This window comes from Meleagris gallopavo, chromosome 4, assembly GCF_905368555.1.
Source record: "Meleagris gallopavo chromosome 4, MGAL_WU_HG_1.1, whole genome shotgun sequence".
Taxonomy (NCBI): domain Eukaryota; kingdom Metazoa; phylum Chordata; class Aves; order Galliformes; family Phasianidae; genus Meleagris; species Meleagris gallopavo.
In genome coordinates, this window is record NC_139407.1 from 65,740,382 (window position 1) to 65,761,096 (window position 20,715).

The 20,715-nt window shown below is 47.2% G+C and overlaps 1 protein-coding gene across 1 annotated transcript; it reads left to right on the plus strand.

The window, feature by feature from the left end:
- Nucleotides 1–4,687: 4,687 nt before the first annotated feature.
- Nucleotides 4,688–20,089, plus strand: RPIA (ribose 5-phosphate isomerase A). The gene is made up of 9 exons (XM_085223725.1): nt 4,688–4,992; nt 7,871–7,931; nt 9,577–9,632; nt 12,224–12,283; nt 13,500–13,564; nt 13,681–13,749; nt 14,246–14,387; nt 15,669–15,768; nt 18,878–20,089. Exons 1-9 carry the CDS (start codon nt 4,807–4,809, stop codon nt 18,973–18,975), a joined length of 837 nt encoding a protein of 278 aa, XP_085079851.1. The 5' UTR covers nt 4,688–4,806; the 3' UTR covers nt 18,976–20,089.
- Nucleotides 20,090–20,715: the final 626 nt, after the last annotated feature.

The window sequence follows — 20,715 nt, forward strand, 5'->3', positions numbered from 1 at the left end:
TTTATAACTGAGTCACATGCACCATTTCTTGGTGCCAGGCCAGCAGGAGTTCTTACCTCCACACTGGCTGTATATCACAACTGCCCTTCATGAAGGCACGTGCCGTCCTGGCACTCCTGTTGCTTTCTAGAATCTCCCCTGGTCTTTCTAGGATTCCTGAGGAGGAACGCGAAGGCTCTTTCCTACCTTCTGGGCTGCAGTCATGCCTAGAAGGGGAGCTTCATTGGTTACCAATGGACTGAAATTCACCACTATTAAGTAATTCACCACATATCCTCCCTCACAAACATAGACCATAAATGCATCACTACTGATGTTTTAATCATGTTCATCTAGTAATGGGCCTGGAGGAGAACTTTCTGGGGTTTCTGCTGTGCTCAGCCTTGCCAGTTATGGATTTCTATTGATGTGCTTCGCTTCCAATAACTGCTGTGCTTCCCATCATTTCTCATTTACAGCAACACTTCTCATTTCTTCCATTTTGGCTATTTATCTTCAGCCTGCTAAGAAAACGGGAACAGCCAAAGCGCTTTTGCAGGATATCTCCATACTTCGTTAAGCCAGCACTTCTACCTTTGTGCTGATTCTTGAGGGTTTATTATGCTTAAGGCAGTAACAGCCTTGTGTAAATGTCCCTACCACACCCAGGTGTATTACACACAATCACACAGACTGGCCCAGGTTGGAAGGGACCTCAAGGATCATGAAGCTCCAACCCCCTGCCACATGCAGGGCCACCAACCTCCCCGTTTAATACCAGACCAGGTTGCCCGGAGTCCCATCCAACCTGGCCTTGAACACCTCCAGGGATGGGGCATCTACAACTTCTCCGGGCAGCCTGTTCCAGCACCTTACCAGTCCTCACCTTATGAACTCATTGTCCTGTATTTCTTCCCCCCCCCTATTCCAGATCAGCAGTTTCTCCATTGCTGTCTTTTGTTTTTGGGGCTCCAACAGTTTACAAGTGAGTTTTTTCTCCTACATTCCCCTTTACTATTGCAGCATAAGGAATAACAATCATAATCTAAAAGCTATTACTTTCCTGGCTTGGAAATGTACTTCCCTAATACACTGATAATCTTATTCAGAAATCCTTAAAGCCAAACCTGCAATACAGCTGCATAATTGTCTCTGTGTTAAAAACTTGTGTCAACAAACCCAAACTTCCTGCTTTTTGCAAAGCATGACTCACACGCTGCTTTGTCTGAGTGACATAAGAGATCTATTTCAATCATATGACAGTAACCTAAAATCCAACCAGCCGTTTATCTGGAAATCAAAGCCTGCACTTGCAGTGCGGATGGTTGCTAATAGGAATGACGTTTTACCTAACTCCACTTCAGAATTGCCTGCTTTTCTTGATTGACTTGCTCTCAGAGCATCGAGGCACAGCAATGAAAGCTCAGCATGCCACCTCGTGGCTGCCCTGCACCAAAGGCCATTAGTAGGCTGCAGCGTGATCACTTATAGCCTGTCATTTCTCCCAGAAAACCTCAGAGCCTCAAAAAGACGCATATAATGTAATTAGTGCATCACCACTTCTGCTGATATTTTTTCATAAGCAGAATAGAATCAAGCACCAGGTCAAACCAAAGATGAGAAGTAGGTGTTACACAGAAGAAATGCCACCGTACTGGAGTTCGCAGGATAAAAAATTAGGTATGAAGAATGCAACTGTTGGAATGTAACTGGAGGAACAGGCTTGGAGAGCTACTGCCAACCAGAATAGGAGTTTGTCTGGAAAGATGAGCTAGATGTGCTTTAAAATGCTCAATCTACCACATGGTTTCTCTTCTGTGTTGGCGAAGTTTCACCTTCATAGGTCTTGCTGTCTTTTTTGACTGTTTCATGCCGTTTATCAAATGCACAAGACACACAGCTAACCTGACACTCAGAGGCTCTGCACCTTCACTAGGGTTTCACTCAAGTTAGTTGAGTGTTTTGCAGTAGCTTTAAGCAAGGCTTTTCCTGACACAGCTTCCCACTGCCAACTGGCTGCTCTCGCTACCTTCCTCATACAGGCACAAGGTCAGGAAAGCTAACTTTTAGTTGTTTTATTGCACTGAAAAAGCAGCTTCCTGCCAGAGTGTGGAAAGAACAGGAAAACCTGGCAAGGATTAGACTGAAGGGTGGGAACACTTCTTTTTGGGGACACTGCTGAGCCAGAGCAGCTTAAGCTAGTTATAACATTCCCATTCAGAGTTGTTATGTGTTAAGTTTGGCTGAGCCAGCTCAACCTCATCTACCTGGCAAGAAACTGCTCTTGTTGCTTTTGTGGCAAGGTGAATCAGTTCAGCACAGGGTCAGGGGCATGCCAGAGCCAGTGCAATCTGTATATCCAGGACCAGAGTGCATGGCGGGTGAAGGGAGTAAAGAGCAGAATCTCCTCTTTTTGTCAACAGCAAGCTGTTATCTCAGCTACTGTGTAATTTCCTAACATGTAATTTCAGCCTCACAGGCAGGATTTAGCACTTGGAATCATACAGCCATTCTCCCAGCCTGGTAGTCCATGCTTCTCTGCTCTTCACTGTGGCATTTTGCTAGGGTTGACATCCTGTCGGACAAGGAAAACGTCTGTTCAAATAAAGCAGGTTCAAGCATCTTCCTCTGTGTTGAAGCAGAGATGAGTTTGGCTCCTAGAGAGGCTTTGACAAGGGACGAACACGGGCTTGTACAAAATGATTTTGAGCCATTTGCAGATAGAGCTGGTTGTCAGTCAGCTTAAGGGAAATCTATTTCTCAAAGGTCTTGTGCTCTCTTTTTTTTGTGCATAAGCAATACTTAGCACACCATACATTAAATATTCTGGGAAAGATTGCCTCGTGCTCACTGGATCTGTAACTCACTGGGATAAAATGACCAGGAAAGTTCGTTGCCAGCTAACAAATCTCCAAACCACCCTGCAGCAGTCACATGCCCTTAATAGCAAGTCACCTGCTCTGTACAGAAAGGTAAGGCAACTCACCCAGATAAGCCTGGGTAATGATAATAGAGTCTTTGTTGAAAGAACACCCCATTGTTCAAAGACTGGTGTGCTTGCCCAGGGAAAACAAAAGGAAATGTTTCTAGCCTTTAAAAATCACAGCAGAATTGGAGAGGTTGGCAACAAAACAAGTCAGTCAGGCATAGAATTTTTTTTTTAAAGTCAACAGCAGCTTTTCTGTTGTGCAAATAAAAAAGAGATCGTTCTCTACTCGTTGTGCTGACCTTGTACCTGCAACTCCCATGATTGCGGCATAGAAGGTTTTTTTTTTACTGAGATGCCTGTGCGTGGTCTTAACTCGGCTGCTGGATTTGAAAACACTGCTCTAGGTGCATCTGAAGGTTGATCTGCATCCCTGGTATTTTCTCAGGAACTGTTTCAGCAGATGCCATCTTAAAAGCAGAAAAAAATTGTGTTTATGTGCTCACTGAAAGAAGACTTCCATCAGGTTTTATACTGTCTTGTGAGTTCTGCTTGGTAACTGAGTAAGTTTTTCTATGATCACAGAATCACAGAATCACAGAATTGTAGGGGTTGGAAGGGACCTCTAGAGATCATCGAGACCAACCCCCCTGCCAAAGCAGGTTCCCTACACCAGGTCGCACAGGTAGGCGTCCAGGCGAGACTTGAATATCTCCAGAGAAGGAGACTCCACAACCTCCCTGGGCAGCCTGTTCCAGTGCTCCGTCACCCTCACCGTGAAGAAGTTCTTACGCACATTCGTGCAAAACTTCCTATGCTGCAGCTTATGTCCGTTTCCCCTCGTCCTGTCTCCACGTACCACTGAAAAGAGACTGGCCTCACCGCTATGGCCGCCACACCTCAGATATTTATAAACCTGGATCAGGTCCCCTCTCAGTCTTCTTTTCTCAAGGCTAAACAGACCCAGTTTACTTAGCCTTTCTTCATAGGGGAGATGCTCCAGGCCCTTCACCATCTTTGTGGCCCTCCGCTGGACTCTTTCCAAGAGATCCCTGTCTTTTTTGTACTGGGGAGCCCAGAACTGGACACAGTATTCCAGATGAGGCCTTACCAGGGCAGACTAGAGGGGGAGGATCACCTCCCTCGACCTGCTGGACACGCTCTTCTTAATGCACCCCAGAATGCCATTGGCCTTTTTGGCCACGAGGGCACACTGCTGGCTCATGGCCAACCTGTCGTCCACCAGGACGCCCAGGTCCCATAAGGGATAATAAGGGATGATAAGGGTGGTGAGGCACTGGCACAGGTTGCCCAGAGACGTGGTGGGTGCAGATCCCCGGAGACACTCAAGGTCAGGCTGGACGGGGCTCTGAGCACCTGATGGAGCTGTAGGTGTCCCTGCTCATTGCAGGGGGGTTGGACTCGATGGTCTTTCAGGTCCCTTCCAGCATCTCTCCCCATCTCTTCTGTAGAGAGTACCCTTTAGGCACTGGAAGGCTGCTCTGAACTCTCACCAGCTTCTCTCCTTCGGGCTGAACACCCCCAGCCTGTCTCCATAGCAGAAGCACTCTATCCTCTGCACCTTTTCATGCCCTCCTCTGGATCCTCTCCGGGTCCTTGTGGCGCTGGGGGCCCAGGAGGAAACACTTCCACCCACCCCACAGGAGAGCCCCGGCCCTCCGTCCTCAGTGACAAACCGCCGTACACACGCGTTGCCGCGCCGCGCTCTGTCATGCATTGTGGGAGCTGTAGTTCGCGGCTCGCCGCACTACAAGTCCCAGCCTCCTGAAAGAGGAGGAGGAGAACGGCGAGGAGGAGGTGGAGGAGGAGTGGAAGTGAGCCGGCTCGGCCCAGGCCTGCAGCCCGTACGGGAGAGCCCCCCGGGGGCGGGCCGCGGCGGCATGCGGCTCCCCGTCCGGCTCGGCCCGCTCCGCAGCACGCCCCTGGCTGCCCGGCCGCCGGGGAGGGGCAGGGCCAGGGCCAGGGCCGGCGGGCGGAGAGCCTTCAGCCGCGGGCGGCCCGGCGGCACCATGGCTGAGGAGGCCAAGAGGCTGGCAGCCTGCGCGGCGGTGGACAAGCACGTTCAGGTGAGGCACCCGGGGCTTCTCATCCCCTGCCTTCCCTGCTTCGCACGAGTTAGGAGCCAGGTCTCGCGCCTCATAACTTTCCCTTTGCCCACCGCTGCGAGATGGGCTGGGGAAAGAGCTCGGGCTAAAGCGCCTGTCCCAAAGCTTGGAGTGCTCTGAGCTCTGATCAGGAGTGCTCCCAGTCCTCTGCCGGGCTGTAATCGTTCCCTCCGTGCTCAGGTAGGGCTGGAGCTGCACAGGCTGATGGTGAGCGCTTGGAGGATCAATGGTTAAAGCTGAGCGGTGGTTTATTGCAGTGTTTGCCGTGCAAGCTGTGTTGCAACAGAAGTGATGAAAGAGCATCAAGGAGCCCGATGTGAGCATTTAGGGGAAAAAACCCTTTTCCTTCCCGCTGCCCCCAGACCCAGTTGCCATTAGGCTCTGTGCTGTCCCATAAATATTTCACTTATTTTACAACCTTTCCTTCCTCCTCCAAAGCTGTCTGGGCGACAGGAGCCTGGTGTGCATCAGCTCCTGGCTGAAAGCGAACCTTGGAGTTGTACACTTTGGGTTTTGCAGCAAAACACAACTCCTAAATCTGGGCTTTTGCATTATTCTATGGTTAAGCAAACTTATGGTGATGTTTCTGTCTGCATCCCAACTGATTAAAGTTGAGGGTCTGGTTAACAATTCAGTAAAATAGGCAGCAGTGGAATTAGCGTTGCAATATTTGCTGTGTGAGTTGGTATGAAGCAATGGTGGAGAGGCAAGTTTGGAGTCCCCACTGAACAGCTGGATACTCAGCTATTGCAGAAAATCTACCTCTTCTTCAACTTCTATCGGGAGGGTGCAGCTGCTTTTTGCAACAGCTTTGTGTGCAGCCATTGCTATCATTGTTAGCAGAAGGAGCCGTGTAATCTTCAAAAATGCTGACTTCAGAAACACAGCTGCAGACTCCTTTTGGAAGATGCTGCTGTGTTCAGACTTGGTTGTGCAGGACAAGTCTCTCATTCTCCACTCTGATGTTGGGGCTGTTATCCTTGCTTGCACCCATCCTGAAGAGCAGCTCCTTGGGCAGCCCATGGCAGAACTTGTGAGGAACTGGGAGGATTAGCAGAGGAGAGCTTTTTGTCTCCCTTTTTTAAATTTAATTAAAGGTAGGTATGACTTCCACAGTGGACTGAAGATACCTAAGAGGAAAATGAGGCTCTCACTGTCCCTTTAAGGCACTCAAGAAGCTGTCCCAGACCTTAGGAGTTGAGGGCAAGGAGTCCAAACTGCCTCATACATGGCCAAAAATGAGCCTTGCTCCTCTCCCATTGCAGCTGCTGTGCTTGGCTCTTGCAGCTGAAGCCCAGAAACACTGGGTGCTATAGGGTTTCTCCCATAGAAGTGCTGCTGGCAGTGTTGCAAGCATATGGCTGTGACTTGTTCCTTTCCCCTTTTGCAGAGTCACGCTGGTTAGGAAGGGCTGGACCTGTTCTATGCTGGGTTTCTGAGAACTGTTTTATTTTTTTCTAAGCTTTCAGCGCGCAGAAGAGAGGGAAATCATTAATCCTGGGGGACTGCAATGCCCTGAGCTCCACTTTTCCAGGCAGGCTCATGTCTCAGTAACATTTCAGTTGATTGAAATGCTGTAGCTTTGGCACTGTCCACAACTTGTTGCACACAGAGGATAGTTCTAAGCTGCTTAACGTCCAAGAAGTGACACTCAGCAGCTGTGTGCCTGCAACTCCAGCTGGGTTGAAATTGAGCATCTGAAGTCTGTGTAGCGATATTGTGCCTCCTTAAGTCAATTTCAGCTTTGGATCCCATCCAGAGAAGGGGCAATTATACTGAAAATGAGTGTACAAGAGGCAGCAGGTAGCTCTGGCTGGATAGGAGGTTGAGAGGATAATAACCGCAGACTTATATAGAGCATCCTCTTGGGAGGTAATAAATCCATGCACCCTCAGCCTGTGGCATGCTTTAGAAGTGTGTGTTGTGGATGAGGCCACAGTGATCTGTAAGCCAGACCAGAAGCAGAGAAAGCCCAGGGCTGAGCTGTGATCCTCTCCAGCACACACTGCCAGGTTCACCCATCTTTCAAGTATCACTGGACTCTCTTGCAGCCAGTTACACACTTCTAGAGGATGGTGTTCATTATCCTCTAGGAACCACTACTCTCTGTACTGTTTACTAACCATACTGTTGGCAACAGCCCTGCACTATTACTATGTGGCTTCTTTGGGAGATGTTATCTTGAGGTTGTTTCAGCTTTTTCCTCTGTGGGCTGTGTGGAGTTCCTGGCTTTCCAGCAGGAGCACTCCGGATGGAGCGCTGTGTTGCCTGCCGTTGTGCCGCAGAGCTGATGGTTTCCTATCGCCTGCTTTCAAAAGGAAAAGGCTTGTCTTCTGCCAGGGCTGGGGCTTGTTTCAAAGTTGCTGCTGGCTAGCAGCACTCAGAGACTGAGCTGCCAGTTCCTGTGTAAGTGTGGTGATGTGGAAGTTGTGGAAATGGTTTTCAGTCTTCTTCCTCTGCACTGGGTTTTTGTGGGGGAGGAAAAGCCCTGCTTTCTTTTTACTGACCTCATCACAGTCCCTCAAGGATTAGTTGGAATTCAAACTCTGATGTACTGGTGCTGAGGCTGCCAGTAACCAGCAGTGAGCATGCACTGAACGCCTCAAGAGCCAGAACACAATAATGTTTAGTGACCGCATATCCTTTAAGGAGTGGGTGACTTGCTTAAAATCTCATAGCCACCCTCTCCTAGAGGAAGCAGCAGCCCTGCCATGCTGGAGAGAGTTCCTTTCTGTGTCTGAAGCATGCTAACACACGGTGTCCCCTTGCATGTATCCAAATTACAGAAAAAGCAGAAGAAGCCCTGTTAACAGCTCTCCTCTGTCTCTTTGATTTGCAGAACAACCAAGTTCTTGGCATCGGGAGTGGTTCTACAATTGTCCACGCAGTGCATCGATTAGGTAGGATGCTCCCCTGCTGCAGGAAGTCCTCTTGCCCAGCTGCCCTCGGCTAATTGAAAACCAACCCTAAATGATCAGGACTGGGAGCTCATGCTTTAGGGGTATTCACCCACTGCTTTGTCCTTGAAGCTGAAGGTTCGTGCTCCAAACTGATTGCATATGGAGACCTGAGCAGGGATTGGTTTCCTTGACTTTGCTTGGCAGGGCTGAGCATTGCCACCTGCTCTCCCTGGAGGCCCAGCAAATGAACTTTTCTGGCATCCACCGCAAACTGGAGCTAAAAATCTCCCTTTTCGTTCCAGCTCTGCTATGTCTTGACTTGCTTTGTGGCTTTGGGCCATGCAGCTGCTCTGCTTCTGTTAACCCATTTGTATGCAGCTCATGCTGCTTGCTTACATCCACGGTATTCACTGAGGGTCCTGCTGAGGCGTAAGCAGAACAAGGGTTGAAATCTTGCTGCTTCTTTTTTATACCCTACAGCTAGGTTGATCTGCTGGCCCTGAGGGGCTAGTTAGCTCAAGGTGTCTTTCAGAACATTTCAGCCTCTTCACAAAATAATCAAGAGAGGGAAATGCAATTTTGCAAAAGCGAATGTGAAGATAATTATCATCAAGCCTCATTACAGAGCATATTGAAATCTAAAGTTTCTTTTCAGCCTTGGGGCTCCTGTTTAGAAGCAGAGCTCAGAGTGTCCTACCTGCATGACCCCAGCTCCTTGGGCAGAGCTGGCCCAGAGCAGGGCTTAGAGCAGAGCTAAGGAAACATGGGATCAGGGTGGGACCTGCTTGCTTGCACCCACTTCACCCCACGCACAGATTTGTCTGGGAGGTGGCTTGAGAGCTGCCATTCAGCAGTCTGGGTTTGGCTCAGTGTTACAGCCATTCCCCACTTCAACACTCTAAACAAGTCTCTAAACAAATGCAACTTTTTGAGTCTACTGAGATTAGAGTTCTAACAGCACACAGCTCTGTGTATTACATTTTAACCATGGCAGTGGGGTTGCCTTGAAGTTTACAGCCCACCTCTTTGCTCTGTTGCTGACTCTCAGACTTTTGGCTCAACCCTAAGTATTATATTTGCTAAAATAACATTTTGTCCATAATTATATCTTAGTAATAGATTTTAGTCATTTGAGGTTAACCCGAGGGAGGAAATATTTCCTCCCATTTAGTGCAATATTTTATTAGTCATTTGCCTGCTATATATTTAAACATTTCTTAAGAAGTGGACATGATGTCCCCAAGGCAACAAGCCAGAAAACTTCTCAGACAGCTGCTGCAGCTCTGTTTACAAGGAGCACAGCAAAACCTGTCTAATGGAGCGCGAGTGGAAGTGGGGCTGAGTTCCCAGGTGATGTTTTGCTGATGAAGCACAACCCTTGCTCTTTGCTGGAGACACAAAGGTTAATGGCTGTGTGTCAGAGGCTGGATTTAGATGGGTGTTCAAACATTTCTGTGAAAAGGGAGCCTTAGCTTTGCAGGGTGGCACCTGTTTGTGCTTTGAGCGTGACTGAGTTATTTGCAAGCCAAGCAAGTAATTGCAGTGATTCAGAGGGGCCGTTCTGAACTGAGATTTCTTAAAGAGAAAGCTGCTGTGATTTTTATTCTGCAGTGAACAAACCGAGTCTTCTGCTTTCTTCCTACAGCTGAGCGGGTTAAACAAGAGAACCTGACAATTGTCTGCATCCCTACATCTTTCCAGGTAAGTTCCTTCCTCCTTGGTTTTATTCCAGTCCAGGTGCTCACATACATGGTTATTCCTTTGACAGTGAACCAAGCACATAATGCAAAAATCTCCTTTGATTCCATATCAGGCCCTGAAAGCTGTACAAATCTGGTGCAAGCTTTGGTGTTTTCAAGAGGAGCTTGACTGAGTACATCAACTGGGTTTTGCAAAACATTGCAGAAGAGACGTCAGTTTAATTTTTCCTTCACAGTGCAACTTTTGCAGAGATCAGTTCTTATGAACCTAGTTGTTGAGAAAGATGGTGGGGAGAGGGAAAATGTGGCTCAGTGGTAAAACATAGAGCTGCTCAGAAAGCTTTTGAGCTGCTTCCATGTCTTCAGGCAAATGGCTTTGCTCTCTCTGCCACATTTCCCTGAGGTGGAAATGTGCTGCTGATAAGCAGCTGTGCACCTTGTTCCCTTAGGGCAGGGAAAGGTGACATCACCAGCTGGCAGGACAGAGACCACCTGCAGGGTTTTCAAGGCTAGATGACAGTGCCCCAGTCAGTGAATTGGGCATTTATCCTTTTCTTGGTCCTGGTGTGGATTCTAGGGTTGTACCTTTGTCCCCTGGAGGGCTTATCATTACTTCTGTTTCATAATACACTACAGTGGCAATCTCTCTTCAATCTGTCTAAAGTGATCCTCACCTGGGGATGTCACCTGTCATTTGAACCTAGGAAAGCTCCCTTGAGTTCAGTTGTTAGGTCTTACAGAAAGTATTGATACAGATCACATAGTGAGTGTGGGCTGGAGTCTGCTTTGCCTTGAAGTGTTCATTTAACATCAGAATTTCTTAGTGGACAACATGGTTGATGGTAAAGGGTGAGCACAAATTCCCCCAGCGTGGGGCTGATTCATATCTTGTGCAGCTTCTTAGATCTCACAGAATCTTTAAGGTTGTAAAAGGCCACTGAGATCATGTAGTCCAACCTCTACCAATTAGGAGCAAAGCATTCCCAAGTCAGCAAAACAGCATCTTATTTTTGCTGTGTACAGGTGTAAATGGCTGCCTGAGGTCACTGGCAAGGAAGAATTGCTTTCAGTGGGCTTTTATTCTTCTCCCTTCCCTGTTGTAAGGTTGGGTTATTCCATCACCATCACTAAAGCTAGTGTCAGGGTAAGTATCCATCCCTTGGCTTTTGCGTTGTTTCTTCTTTTCACCTGGATGCCTGCTGAGAGCATGGAGCGAAGTCAATCTTGGCAACGACCTGTCACTCATCTAATCCCAAAAGGACCCACCCTTCCAGCCAGCTAATGTGCCTTGGACTGCATTGGATTCCCAGTGCTGGGCAGTGAGGTTAACCTGGTCCTTGTGGGTAGGCCAGCGCTGTGCAGTTTCTGCTGCTTTGTCCCCTACTGTGGGAGCTCTGCTTTTGATTCCTGCTAGTTTGCTCTCATCACCTTGCAAGCAGAGAGCCTGAAGAGAGCCACCTCGTTTCCACACTATTGACTCTGAGCCTGTTAAGGGTCCAACCTGCATGTACAGCACAGCATTTTTCAGTGCTTTCAGTTCCCAAATCCTTGAAATCTTTGTATTTGAACACCATATTGTGAATGTAAACCCACTGATGGCAGTCTTTTCTATTTTGTGAGCTCTTATAGGGCAAGCCTAGTGCATAGTATGATCTAGAGCCCACAGCCCACAGGTTTTAAACTGCATGCTAAGAAGTGCTACTGTAATGTAAAATATTGGGGCTGTATCTCATTGCTGGGACTACTCCTGGCTAATTCTTGTAATTGTTTCCAGGATGCCAATACGTATAGCTGGTACACTTTGTTAGCAGGTAGAGCTTGGGATGAATTCTAGGCTGTGACACACGTTTCTCTGAATAGCCAAAGTTCAGTCTTGAGAAGAGTTTCGTGCAAGATCTAACTCAGGCAATGATTTGTGAGGTGTAAAATTTAACTCATTTCAGGTTCTGTAAGCTTGAACTTCCATTTAAGAAGCCAATGAAATGGACCAAGGGGAGCATAACTGCAGGTGCTTTGTGTTCTATTGCCACTAGAGGGAAACTCACAACTGCTTTGAAAAAAAATAGATCACAGCCACCGAAGAGCTATTTCAGGAGGTGTTCCACACTTTTTCTATGAGTTATGCTTTTCTTTTTTGCTTTTCTGTTGTTTGTTTCTTTTCAATATGAAAAACATTTTCATTGTTAGTCCCATATGATGTAAATATTTCATTTTCCTGCTCCGATTTTTCAGCCAAAGGAAATCAGAGGGAACTCGAGAATCCCATACCTGCCTTCATGCTTAAATACAGGTGTCTCCCACCAGGCTGATAGCCCCATGCTGTTCAGTATGGAGAGACCTGGATACAGCCCCATCCTTTTGCACCATCTAAGCTTTTCAGTTCAAATCAGCATTATTTTGATGAAAAAATTCTGGTCTGGAAGCATCATTTCCTCCATGCCATACATTTCTGCTGCTGATTGCAGCCTCTCAGCGAGCTCAGGATGCAGCACTGCAGCCCCCATCCATGTGGCAGCGAGGAGAACAACACGACAAGTCTGATTTCCTTTCCTGCTGCTGGTAAATAGTGTTTGCTGTGTTCTTGGTGCACAGGCCCGTCAGCTGATCCTGCAGAATGGCTTAACACTAAGTGACCTGGACCGACATCCAGAGGTAAGTGGGACTGCAGGATTGAGACCTTGCTGACCTCCCTCTAACCTAGTCCTTCATACAGCTCCAGGCTCATCTGTCCTTGCTGAGGATAAAAACTGCAGAATGTGAGAGAACTGGCTTTTTTTTTTTTTTTTTTTTTTTTTTTCCCCCCCCTGAATGTAGTTTCCTTAAAGCTGTGGTCTGGCTGAAAGACTGGTTTATGGTGACTGGTAGGACCCAGGCCAGTGCAGAGCAGGGCCAGGAGACTGTCCCTGTCTACTGAACCAGGCTCCTCCATTTTCCACAAGACGAAAATCACTGAATTGTAGAATTATAAAGTATTCTGAGTTGGAAGGGACATGCAAGAACCATAGAGTCCAACCCTTGGCTCCACACAGCACCGCTCAAAATCCAAACCCTATGACTGAGAGCATTGTCCAGATTCTGCTTTAGCTCTGGCAACTTGAGGCCGTGCCCAGTGTCCTGGGGAACCTGTTCCATGCCCACCACCATATGAACCTTGTCCTAAGACACAGCCTCTCCTGATGCAGCTCCATGCCTTTTCCCAGGCTGTGTCACTGTCACCAGAGAGCAGAGTTCAGCGCTGCCCCTCTGCTCCCTTTGAGGAGCTGTAGGTTGTCCTGAGGCCTCCCCTCAGCCTTCCCCTCTTCCTTAGGCTGAACAAACCACGGGACCTCTGCTACTCCTCGTGTCTCTTGCCCTGCAGAGCCTTCATCACCTTCATAGCCTTCTTTTGGAGGCTCTCTAATATTCATGTCCTTCTTATATTGTGGTGCCCCAAACTGCACACAGTGCTTGAGGTGAGGCTGCAGATGCTCTAAAATCCCAACTGCTGATCCCGTGAGGTGACCAAGAAGGGCATTGCTCATCTCTGGATGGTCACTTAAAATGACAAGTAGGGTGCTAAGCTAGCGGCCTCCTCTTCCAGCCTGGGGCTTGCTGGCAGGGGATGTTGCACTGCTGAAGTGTTGTCACAAACATTTTTGCCCCAGCTATCATGCACATCCTTAGCAGAGAAAACTGGAGGCTGAAGAGACTTGCCTTGCAGGCCAACAGTTGGTTTTGTTTTGTTTCTTTTCTCGATTTTTGCATGCTTGTGGTTGAGCTGGGGCTGGTTTCTTTGGGTGGCTGACCAGACACTCATCTCTGGTTGGGCTGGCATAAACTCCAGTGAACTGGGTGAGGTTTTCATACTGAGTTTCTTGTCTTCCTACAGCTTGATGTTGCCATTGATGGAGCGGATGAGGTGGATTCTGATCTTAACCTGATCAAAGGAGGCGGGTGAGCCTTGCTGTCTATATGTCTGTATGTGGCACAGGTGCTGGGTGTCCTCTGAGCTGCACTGAGGAGCAGGCTAATGTTTAATTGTTTTTTTTTTTTTTCTTCTTCTCTTGCAGTGGTTGCTTGACACAGGAGAAGATAGTTGCAGGATATGCAAAATGCTTCATTGTTATTGCTGATTACAGGTAAAATATTACGTTGTGTGGAAATATTTGGATGGCCCTGTGTTAGGCTGCTACGATCCTTCTAGTGTGTCAGGGGAGCAAGAATTGGTGGAAATGAGCTTAACTCCCAGTGCTTCAGCAATTGAATTTGTTTTTTTTCCCTTAATTGTCATCTCAGCAGGCCTGCTTAGAAGTCAGCAGAGCTTGGGGGGAAAAGGCTGCTCTGCTTTTTCTGAGCATAGTGATTGTCAGCACGGAATAAATTTACCCTTCTGTGCATGCAGCCGCAGGGCTGTTGAAAACTTCCATCCTGCTTGTCCAAAATGTGTTAAAACAGGGCTTATGAGCAGAGCTTTGTGCACTAAGCTGATTCTTCCTACATGAGTGCACATGCAAACTGATTGCCATGCCCTCCAGAGCCTTACACCTGAGGGATTTGTGAGAAAGAATGTGATAAGTGCATTGTTAATGGTGGTGATAATGTAATGTCTGACACTGATCCCTCCTCAAACCTCAGGAAAAAATCAGAGAGCCTTGGGGAGCAGTGGAAGAAGGGAATCCCTATTGAAGTCATCCCCATGGCTTACGTCCCTGTCACCAGAGCCCTGACCAAAAACTTTGGAGGTGCTGCAGAGCTGCGGATGGCTGTTAGCAAAGCAGTGAGTGTCCCTGATCCCTCTATGCCCAACAGAGCCACCTGAGTGTGGCCAAGAAGATCTTTCATTTGATCAAATCCAGTTCTTTTAATTGTACTTAATGAACTGTGTGTTTAGATGTTGGGGTTGCTTGTGTAACTCTTATGTCTCCCAGAGCAAGCAGCCCTGAACAGTGAGAATAAGGTGGCTGTTCCATGTCTGAGGGCTGCTCTGTGTCTCTCCTTGGCCACAAACAACCTGCCATCCAGAGCACAGGTTGCTGCTTTTGTGGAAACACTCTGTCCTGCTGGGTCCTCCATCTCACTCACAAATACTCAAGTTGTTGATCTGCAGGAATGTTTAGAGGCTGGAGGGCAGTCTGTGCTGCCAAAGTGTCTTAAGTTAAGTGGGCAGTTCCTGGAGACTTCAAGCTGCTCTGTGCCACACAGAGCAAGAGTGGACTAAAAACTGAGCCTGCTTTGTCTCCACTGTCCTATCCTGGCTTGAACAGTGGGGCTTGACCAATGCATGTGGCAAAGGAAGAGAGGACTGTCTCCAGTTACAGCTGGAACTAACACCTGAAGGCTGAGTACTTTTAATAAGTTTAATCCCCTGGCCCAAGAGGTTGAGGAGCTATATTTAGGAGCCTGAGAAGAGAAAGCCACTTGTCTTCCATGAGCTCAAGACCAGCCTTGCTTGGGGAATGCAGATCCCAATGCTCCAGCATGAGCTGTGTCCTTGGAGGATTCTGTCTCATGCTGTGGCCTTACCCCCTGGTCCTTCCCAGCATGTGTGGTTACAAACCCTACTCAGAGTTGCTGAATCACCTTATTCTCAGCCCAGCCGTCTCATCCTTTCAACAGGGATGCTTGAGAGAGTGTTGGGCACATCTGAGACACCAAAGGCCATCAGTCCTTCATCTCCAAAATCTCCCTATGGCATGCAGCAGCCCACCCTTATCACGTGCAGAAGTCTTGTTTGGGCTTCAGTTGCTTATAGTTGCCTCTTAAGGACGTTCCTCTAGCTCTGCTCTTTTGAAAAGGATCCTCCATCCCAGTGATGAAATCATATCAATTTTTCCATCTTTTGTGTGATTATCCGTGAACCGTAGGCAGAAGAACAAGGAAGGCACAGCTGCCTTGGGCAACGGGTTACAGGGTTGTTGTTTGTATGGAGCAGTGGACTGTGCCCTTATTTACTGAAATGATGACCTTCTCTATAATACTGCAGCAGGGACGGCTCCGGGTGTAAGGCTGTGCTTGCTACAAGAGGAGCTTGTGGTGCTGACATAGGTTTGCTTCCCAGGGTCCTGTGGTGACAGACAATGGAAACTTCATCCTGGACTGGAAATTTGACAAGGTTCACGAGTGGAGTGAAGTGAACACTGCCATAAAAATGATACCAGGTAATGTCTGTGATGTTAAAGACCAAAAACTGGCTAAGGCTTGATCTGTACTAGAAATCCTTGGGAGCTAGGAGCATGAGACCTGCTGTCCAGACCAGAGCTGTTTCTGGATCATTAAGGTCTGCCCAAAGGTGATGACACTTCAGCAAAGCAACATACAAAGGCTTGTTCAGCCCCATCTGTATATCTTGGCTGGATATTTTGGTGAAAGTCTGCTCTTGAGTGCATCTTAAATATTTTGAGTTTAACCCAACTAGCTGTCTGCCCCCTACTGTGCACAGCAGAGCTACCATTAGCTTCACTGCTTTTTGTGTCTTACCAGAGCAGGAACAGGGTGGGATCCTGTTGCACAAACATCCATGTCTGCACAAAGTAGCACCACGATTAGAATACAACTTTGGGCAGAAGCCATGGGTTTAGGCTGAGTGAAGTGTCTGTCCCTGATTACTTCAAGCTGCTTCCATTTATTAGTTTTGCTTCCCTCAATGCTTTTTAGAAGGCTGATTTGCTGAAAACATACCCATTTCCTTTTGTCTGAATGTGGGAGCAAACTGCTAGTGTATTACCTCTGCCTTGGCTTGTCCTGATGTCTTTGCAGTCTGAATAATTACCTGGCACTTGCTCACAGCCAACAGTAGATGGCAGGTTAAGACCTTTGGCAAGAGTTGATCTAAACAAACCAGTGTCTGATGTAAATAGACTGATGGGCACTGCTAGTCTGGGCTGTCGTGGTGCAGTGCTTTGTACCCTAATACAGTTTCAGTCCATGGCTGTACAAATGTGTTTTATTAGAGTTCTTTCTGTGCACAAGAGAAATGGTGGCTGGTCCTGCAGAAACAAAACACAGAGTCTTTTCATGGGCTCCTTCTTGCATCTCTCAGTCAAGAGGGATGGAATGGAAAGAGACAGATTGGAAGTGGTTTCAGCATGCCGTGGTTTAACCATGAGCTTATAAGTGAGCCTGCTAAGGGGAAGAGAGCATCTTGCCTACCCAGAAGTGGATGAGCAGAATTGTTAAAGTCTGGATATACTGGTGTAGCAGGGCTCTGTGCACTTTGCATGTGGTAGCCTTGTCCTACATTTTTTTTTTTTTTTTTTTTCCCAGCCTTCTTGGAGTGTGTTCATCTGGTAGGAATTGGATTTGAGGCTTGGCTGTGCAAGCAACCAATATGAGTGCTTACATACAGGTTCTGGATTGCAGGAGTTGTTGGTGAAATGAGGGCTTGCCCAGCATACTTGGTGCTGGCTCTGAGTGTTGGTGGCCTCTGCCTCTGGGGGCCTTGGCAAGTTGAGTGCCACGAGTGTCAGCAAGCTGCCACCTGAAAGGACTCTGAGGGCTGCAGAGCTGTGCATCACTGTGAATTGCAAACATTAGAGTTTGAGGATTTCATGTGCCTCAAAATAGAGGTAATGACATCCCCAGGCCATTTTTTCCTTTGCGTAAGGAAAGACCAACTGCATGAGCAACACTTTGATACTCTTCTTTTTTTCCCTTTTTCTTTAGTCTTCGGCTTCAAACCCATCTTGCCCTTAACTCCTCTTAATGTGATTAACTTCTCATGGGCTTTTCTGCGGTCCTGATATCTATGGTATCAAAGCCTTAATCAATATGAGAAGCAGGATATTCTCACCTTTCTCAGAGGAAGTTTCAGTGTGATTCACAGAATCATTAATGTTGGAAAAGACCTCTAAGATCATCTAATCCAACCACCAACCCATCCCCACCATGCCCACTAACCGTGTCCTTCAGTGCTACATCTCCATAGCTCTTGAACACCTCCAGGGACAGTGACTCCACCACTTCCCTGGGCAGGCTACTCCAATGCATCACCACTCTTTCAGAAAAGAATTTTTTCCAGATCTTTCCTAAGGAGTCTGCTGCTGGATGGGAGCAAAGCCTGGAGGTTTTATACAAGCCCGTGCAGCTGGCTCTTGTCTTCCATCTGCTTGCCTGGGTGGTTACAGGGTCTGACTGTGGCTCAGTGACCACTGTGAGGTTAAGAGCACCTCATAATTATGTAATTAAACTCAACTAAAAGTACATCTGCTAATGGGCCACAAATTGCAGAGGTAGTATCAGATCTGCTTTGTCTTAACATTGTTCCTTATTTTGTGGAGAGAATTTCCCCTGGGGTCAGCTGCAAGGAAAAGACTTCTCAGATGTTCCCTGTGTGGTTGATGAAAGCTCACCCATATCGGACACCTCTCAGAAGATTCCAGCACTGGGGTGGCTCTGGCACTAATTCATAGAATCATAGAATCACAGATTGGCCTGGGTTGAAAAGGACCACAATGCTCATCCAGTTCCAACCCCCTGCTATGTGCAGGATCGCCAACCACAGACTAGGCTGCCCAGAGCCACATCCAGCCTGGCCTTGAATGCCTCCAGGGATGGGGCATCCACAGCCTCCTTGGGCAACCTGTTGCAGTGCTTCACCACCCTCTGTGTGAAAAACTTCCTCCTGATAGCTAACCTAAGCCTACCCTGTCTTAGTTTAAAACTATTCCCCCTTGTCCTGTCACTGTCCACCCTCATAAACAACTGTTCTCCCTCCTGTTTATAAGCTCCCTTCAAGTACTGGAAGGCCACAACGAGCCTTCTCTTTTCCAAGCTTAACAATCCCAGTTCCCTTAGCCTTTCCTCATAGAAGAGGTGCTCCAGCCCTCTGATCATCTCAGTGCCCTCCTCTGGCCCCGCTCCAAAAGCTCCACATCCTTCCTGTGCTGGAGGCCCCAGGCCTGGATGCAGTGCTGCAGATGGGGCCTCACAAGAGCTGAGTAGAGGGGGACAATCACCTCCCTCTCCCTGCTGACCACCCCTTTTTTAATGCAGCCCAGAACACAGTTGGCATTCTGGGCTGAAGGTGCACACTGCTGGCTCATGTCCTGCTTCTCATCTACCAGGACTCCCAAGTCCTTCTCCACAGGGCTGCTCTCAAGGAGATCTGTATAAATACCTGGCATTGCCCAGACTCAACTGCAACACCCCGCACTTGGCCTTATTGAACCTCATTAGGTTCTCACAGGCCCACTTCTCCAGCCTGTCCAGTTCCCTCTGGATGGCTTAATTGGCTGATTGACTAATTGGCTCATGAATTCTTGTTCCCAGGTGTGGTGGAGACGGGGCTGTTCATCGACATGGCGGAGGTGGTGTACTTCGGCATGGAGGACGGCTCGGTCAGCGTGCGGGAGAAGCAGCCTCGCTGATGGTGGCAGTTCTGCCTGCTCTGCTTTGCCTTCGGCCAGTTTGATTCAGCTGTCGTAACGGTGCCAACCTGACGTTATGCCTTAACGAGCAGCGGTTATCGCAGGAGGTGGATGGGGAATTGATCGGAATCCGCTGATATGATACTGAATGTCTTTTTAAAAAACAAAACAAAACAACAAAAAAAAAGATGCTCTATTTCCAGATATATATATATATATATTTTTACTTTACAAGAATGTTGTCCTTTTTTTAAAGAATCAGTTAAACGAATTGCTTTAACGTTTTTATTTTATTTTCTAAGAAATATTTACCAAAAAAAAAAAAGAATACTTTTTGAATTCTTTTGTTGTTTTCTGTTTTTCCTTTTTTTGAACTGAACTTGAACCTTCCTGGTCGCTCTTAGTGCTCAGTGATTGATGTTGCTATCCTAATAAATCATCCTTAACCACTCTGGCTGGGAGGATGATGTACACAATGGGAGCACATCCAGTTGGGACCTACTGATGCCTTATTTGGAACCTTTTTGGTTCGGTATTTTATGCCTTTTATTTTTCTATACCACTGTTTTTTAATAGCTCAGGATGTCTAGTTAATCCTCTGTGCATATGACAAATCTCTGAGCCTAAAGACATTGCATCCCTGTGTCTGGGACATTAATAGGAGCCTTTTTGGGGCCTCTATATGGAAGAGATGTTCATCCTTTGAGCCAAATTCTGTTCTACAACTGCATTGATCTAGTACCTCTGATTAAAGTCTGTTCCAGTAGCTGGAGATGTTCAGGATTTCATCCTTGTATAATGAGAGCAGAACTGGGCACTCGATGAAGTTTACAAAAGCACATTTGAGCATTTTAGGGCAGTGTTCAGTGGCAAATTATTTGGTTTAGAATGAAGGTTAATTATCACCTCTCACAGCTGGTTGATTTGTAGAAGGATAGAGTGGAATGCAAGGGAAAACGGAGTCTTCCTGCCTAAGTTTACCATATGTAGCAGGAGAGAGACACTCGTTCAGTATATTGTTCTCTGTGTATAGGTGCTTTGCATGATTCTGGTGTCAAAATGCAAGCCCTCTTTTTGTGTAATAGACACTGAAATAAAGAGCTGTTATAACAGATGTTCATCTTAAGGTGACTGTTTTGGGAACAAGACAGAATACTTGTTGAGACTAATTTGTGCTCTGATTCCACTAAAAACTTCTGTTCGCATTTTCCCCTTACACGGGCACTGCATCCAGACCCTGTTGCATTTGATTTCTTTTTGCTTAAGGTAATACACTACTTAATTTTAAATTAGCCAGATTCTCTAACCATCACTTGTTAGTTGCAGCACTTGCCATTCACCTTTCTTAAATCTGATGTCTGAAACCTGTGTGTGTAAAATATTCTTATCTTTCTTTAAATTTTGCCTTTTCTGCACATCCCTTCTGTTAATTCTGAAGCATTTTGCAGTGACCAAACTGGCTACCATCCAGCCAACAACTTGCTGGAAGTGCTGAAGTTTCTCTTCTCGCAAACCTGATGCTGCTGAAGCTGTTCACAAAATCACAACTCCGTCTGGATTGCCATGGGCTGTTTTCAGATAGTCTTGGACTCCTAATGTAATTCTAGATAAACAGAGAGCAATCAAGCAAAACTTTGTGAGGAAGCTTCTTCTCACACAGCACGCTTCTGAAAATGAGATTAGCAGGAGGAGTGTTGCTGTTGACTCTCTGAAGTCAGACAACCCCTTCTCAAAAAGCCA

Coding starts and splice junctions, on each gene's coding strand:
- RPIA (XM_085223725.1), top strand. CDS start 4,807: ATGCGGCTCCCCGTCCGGCTCGGCCCGCTCCGCAGCACGCCCCTGGCT. Junction 9,633..12,223: donor GCATCCCTACATCTTTCCAG/GTAAGTTCCTTC, acceptor CTTGGTGCACAG/GCCCGTCAGCTGATCCTGCA. Junction 13,750..14,245: donor ATTGTTATTGCTGATTACAG/GTAAAATATTAC, acceptor CTCAAACCTCAG/GAAAAAATCAGAGAGCCTTG.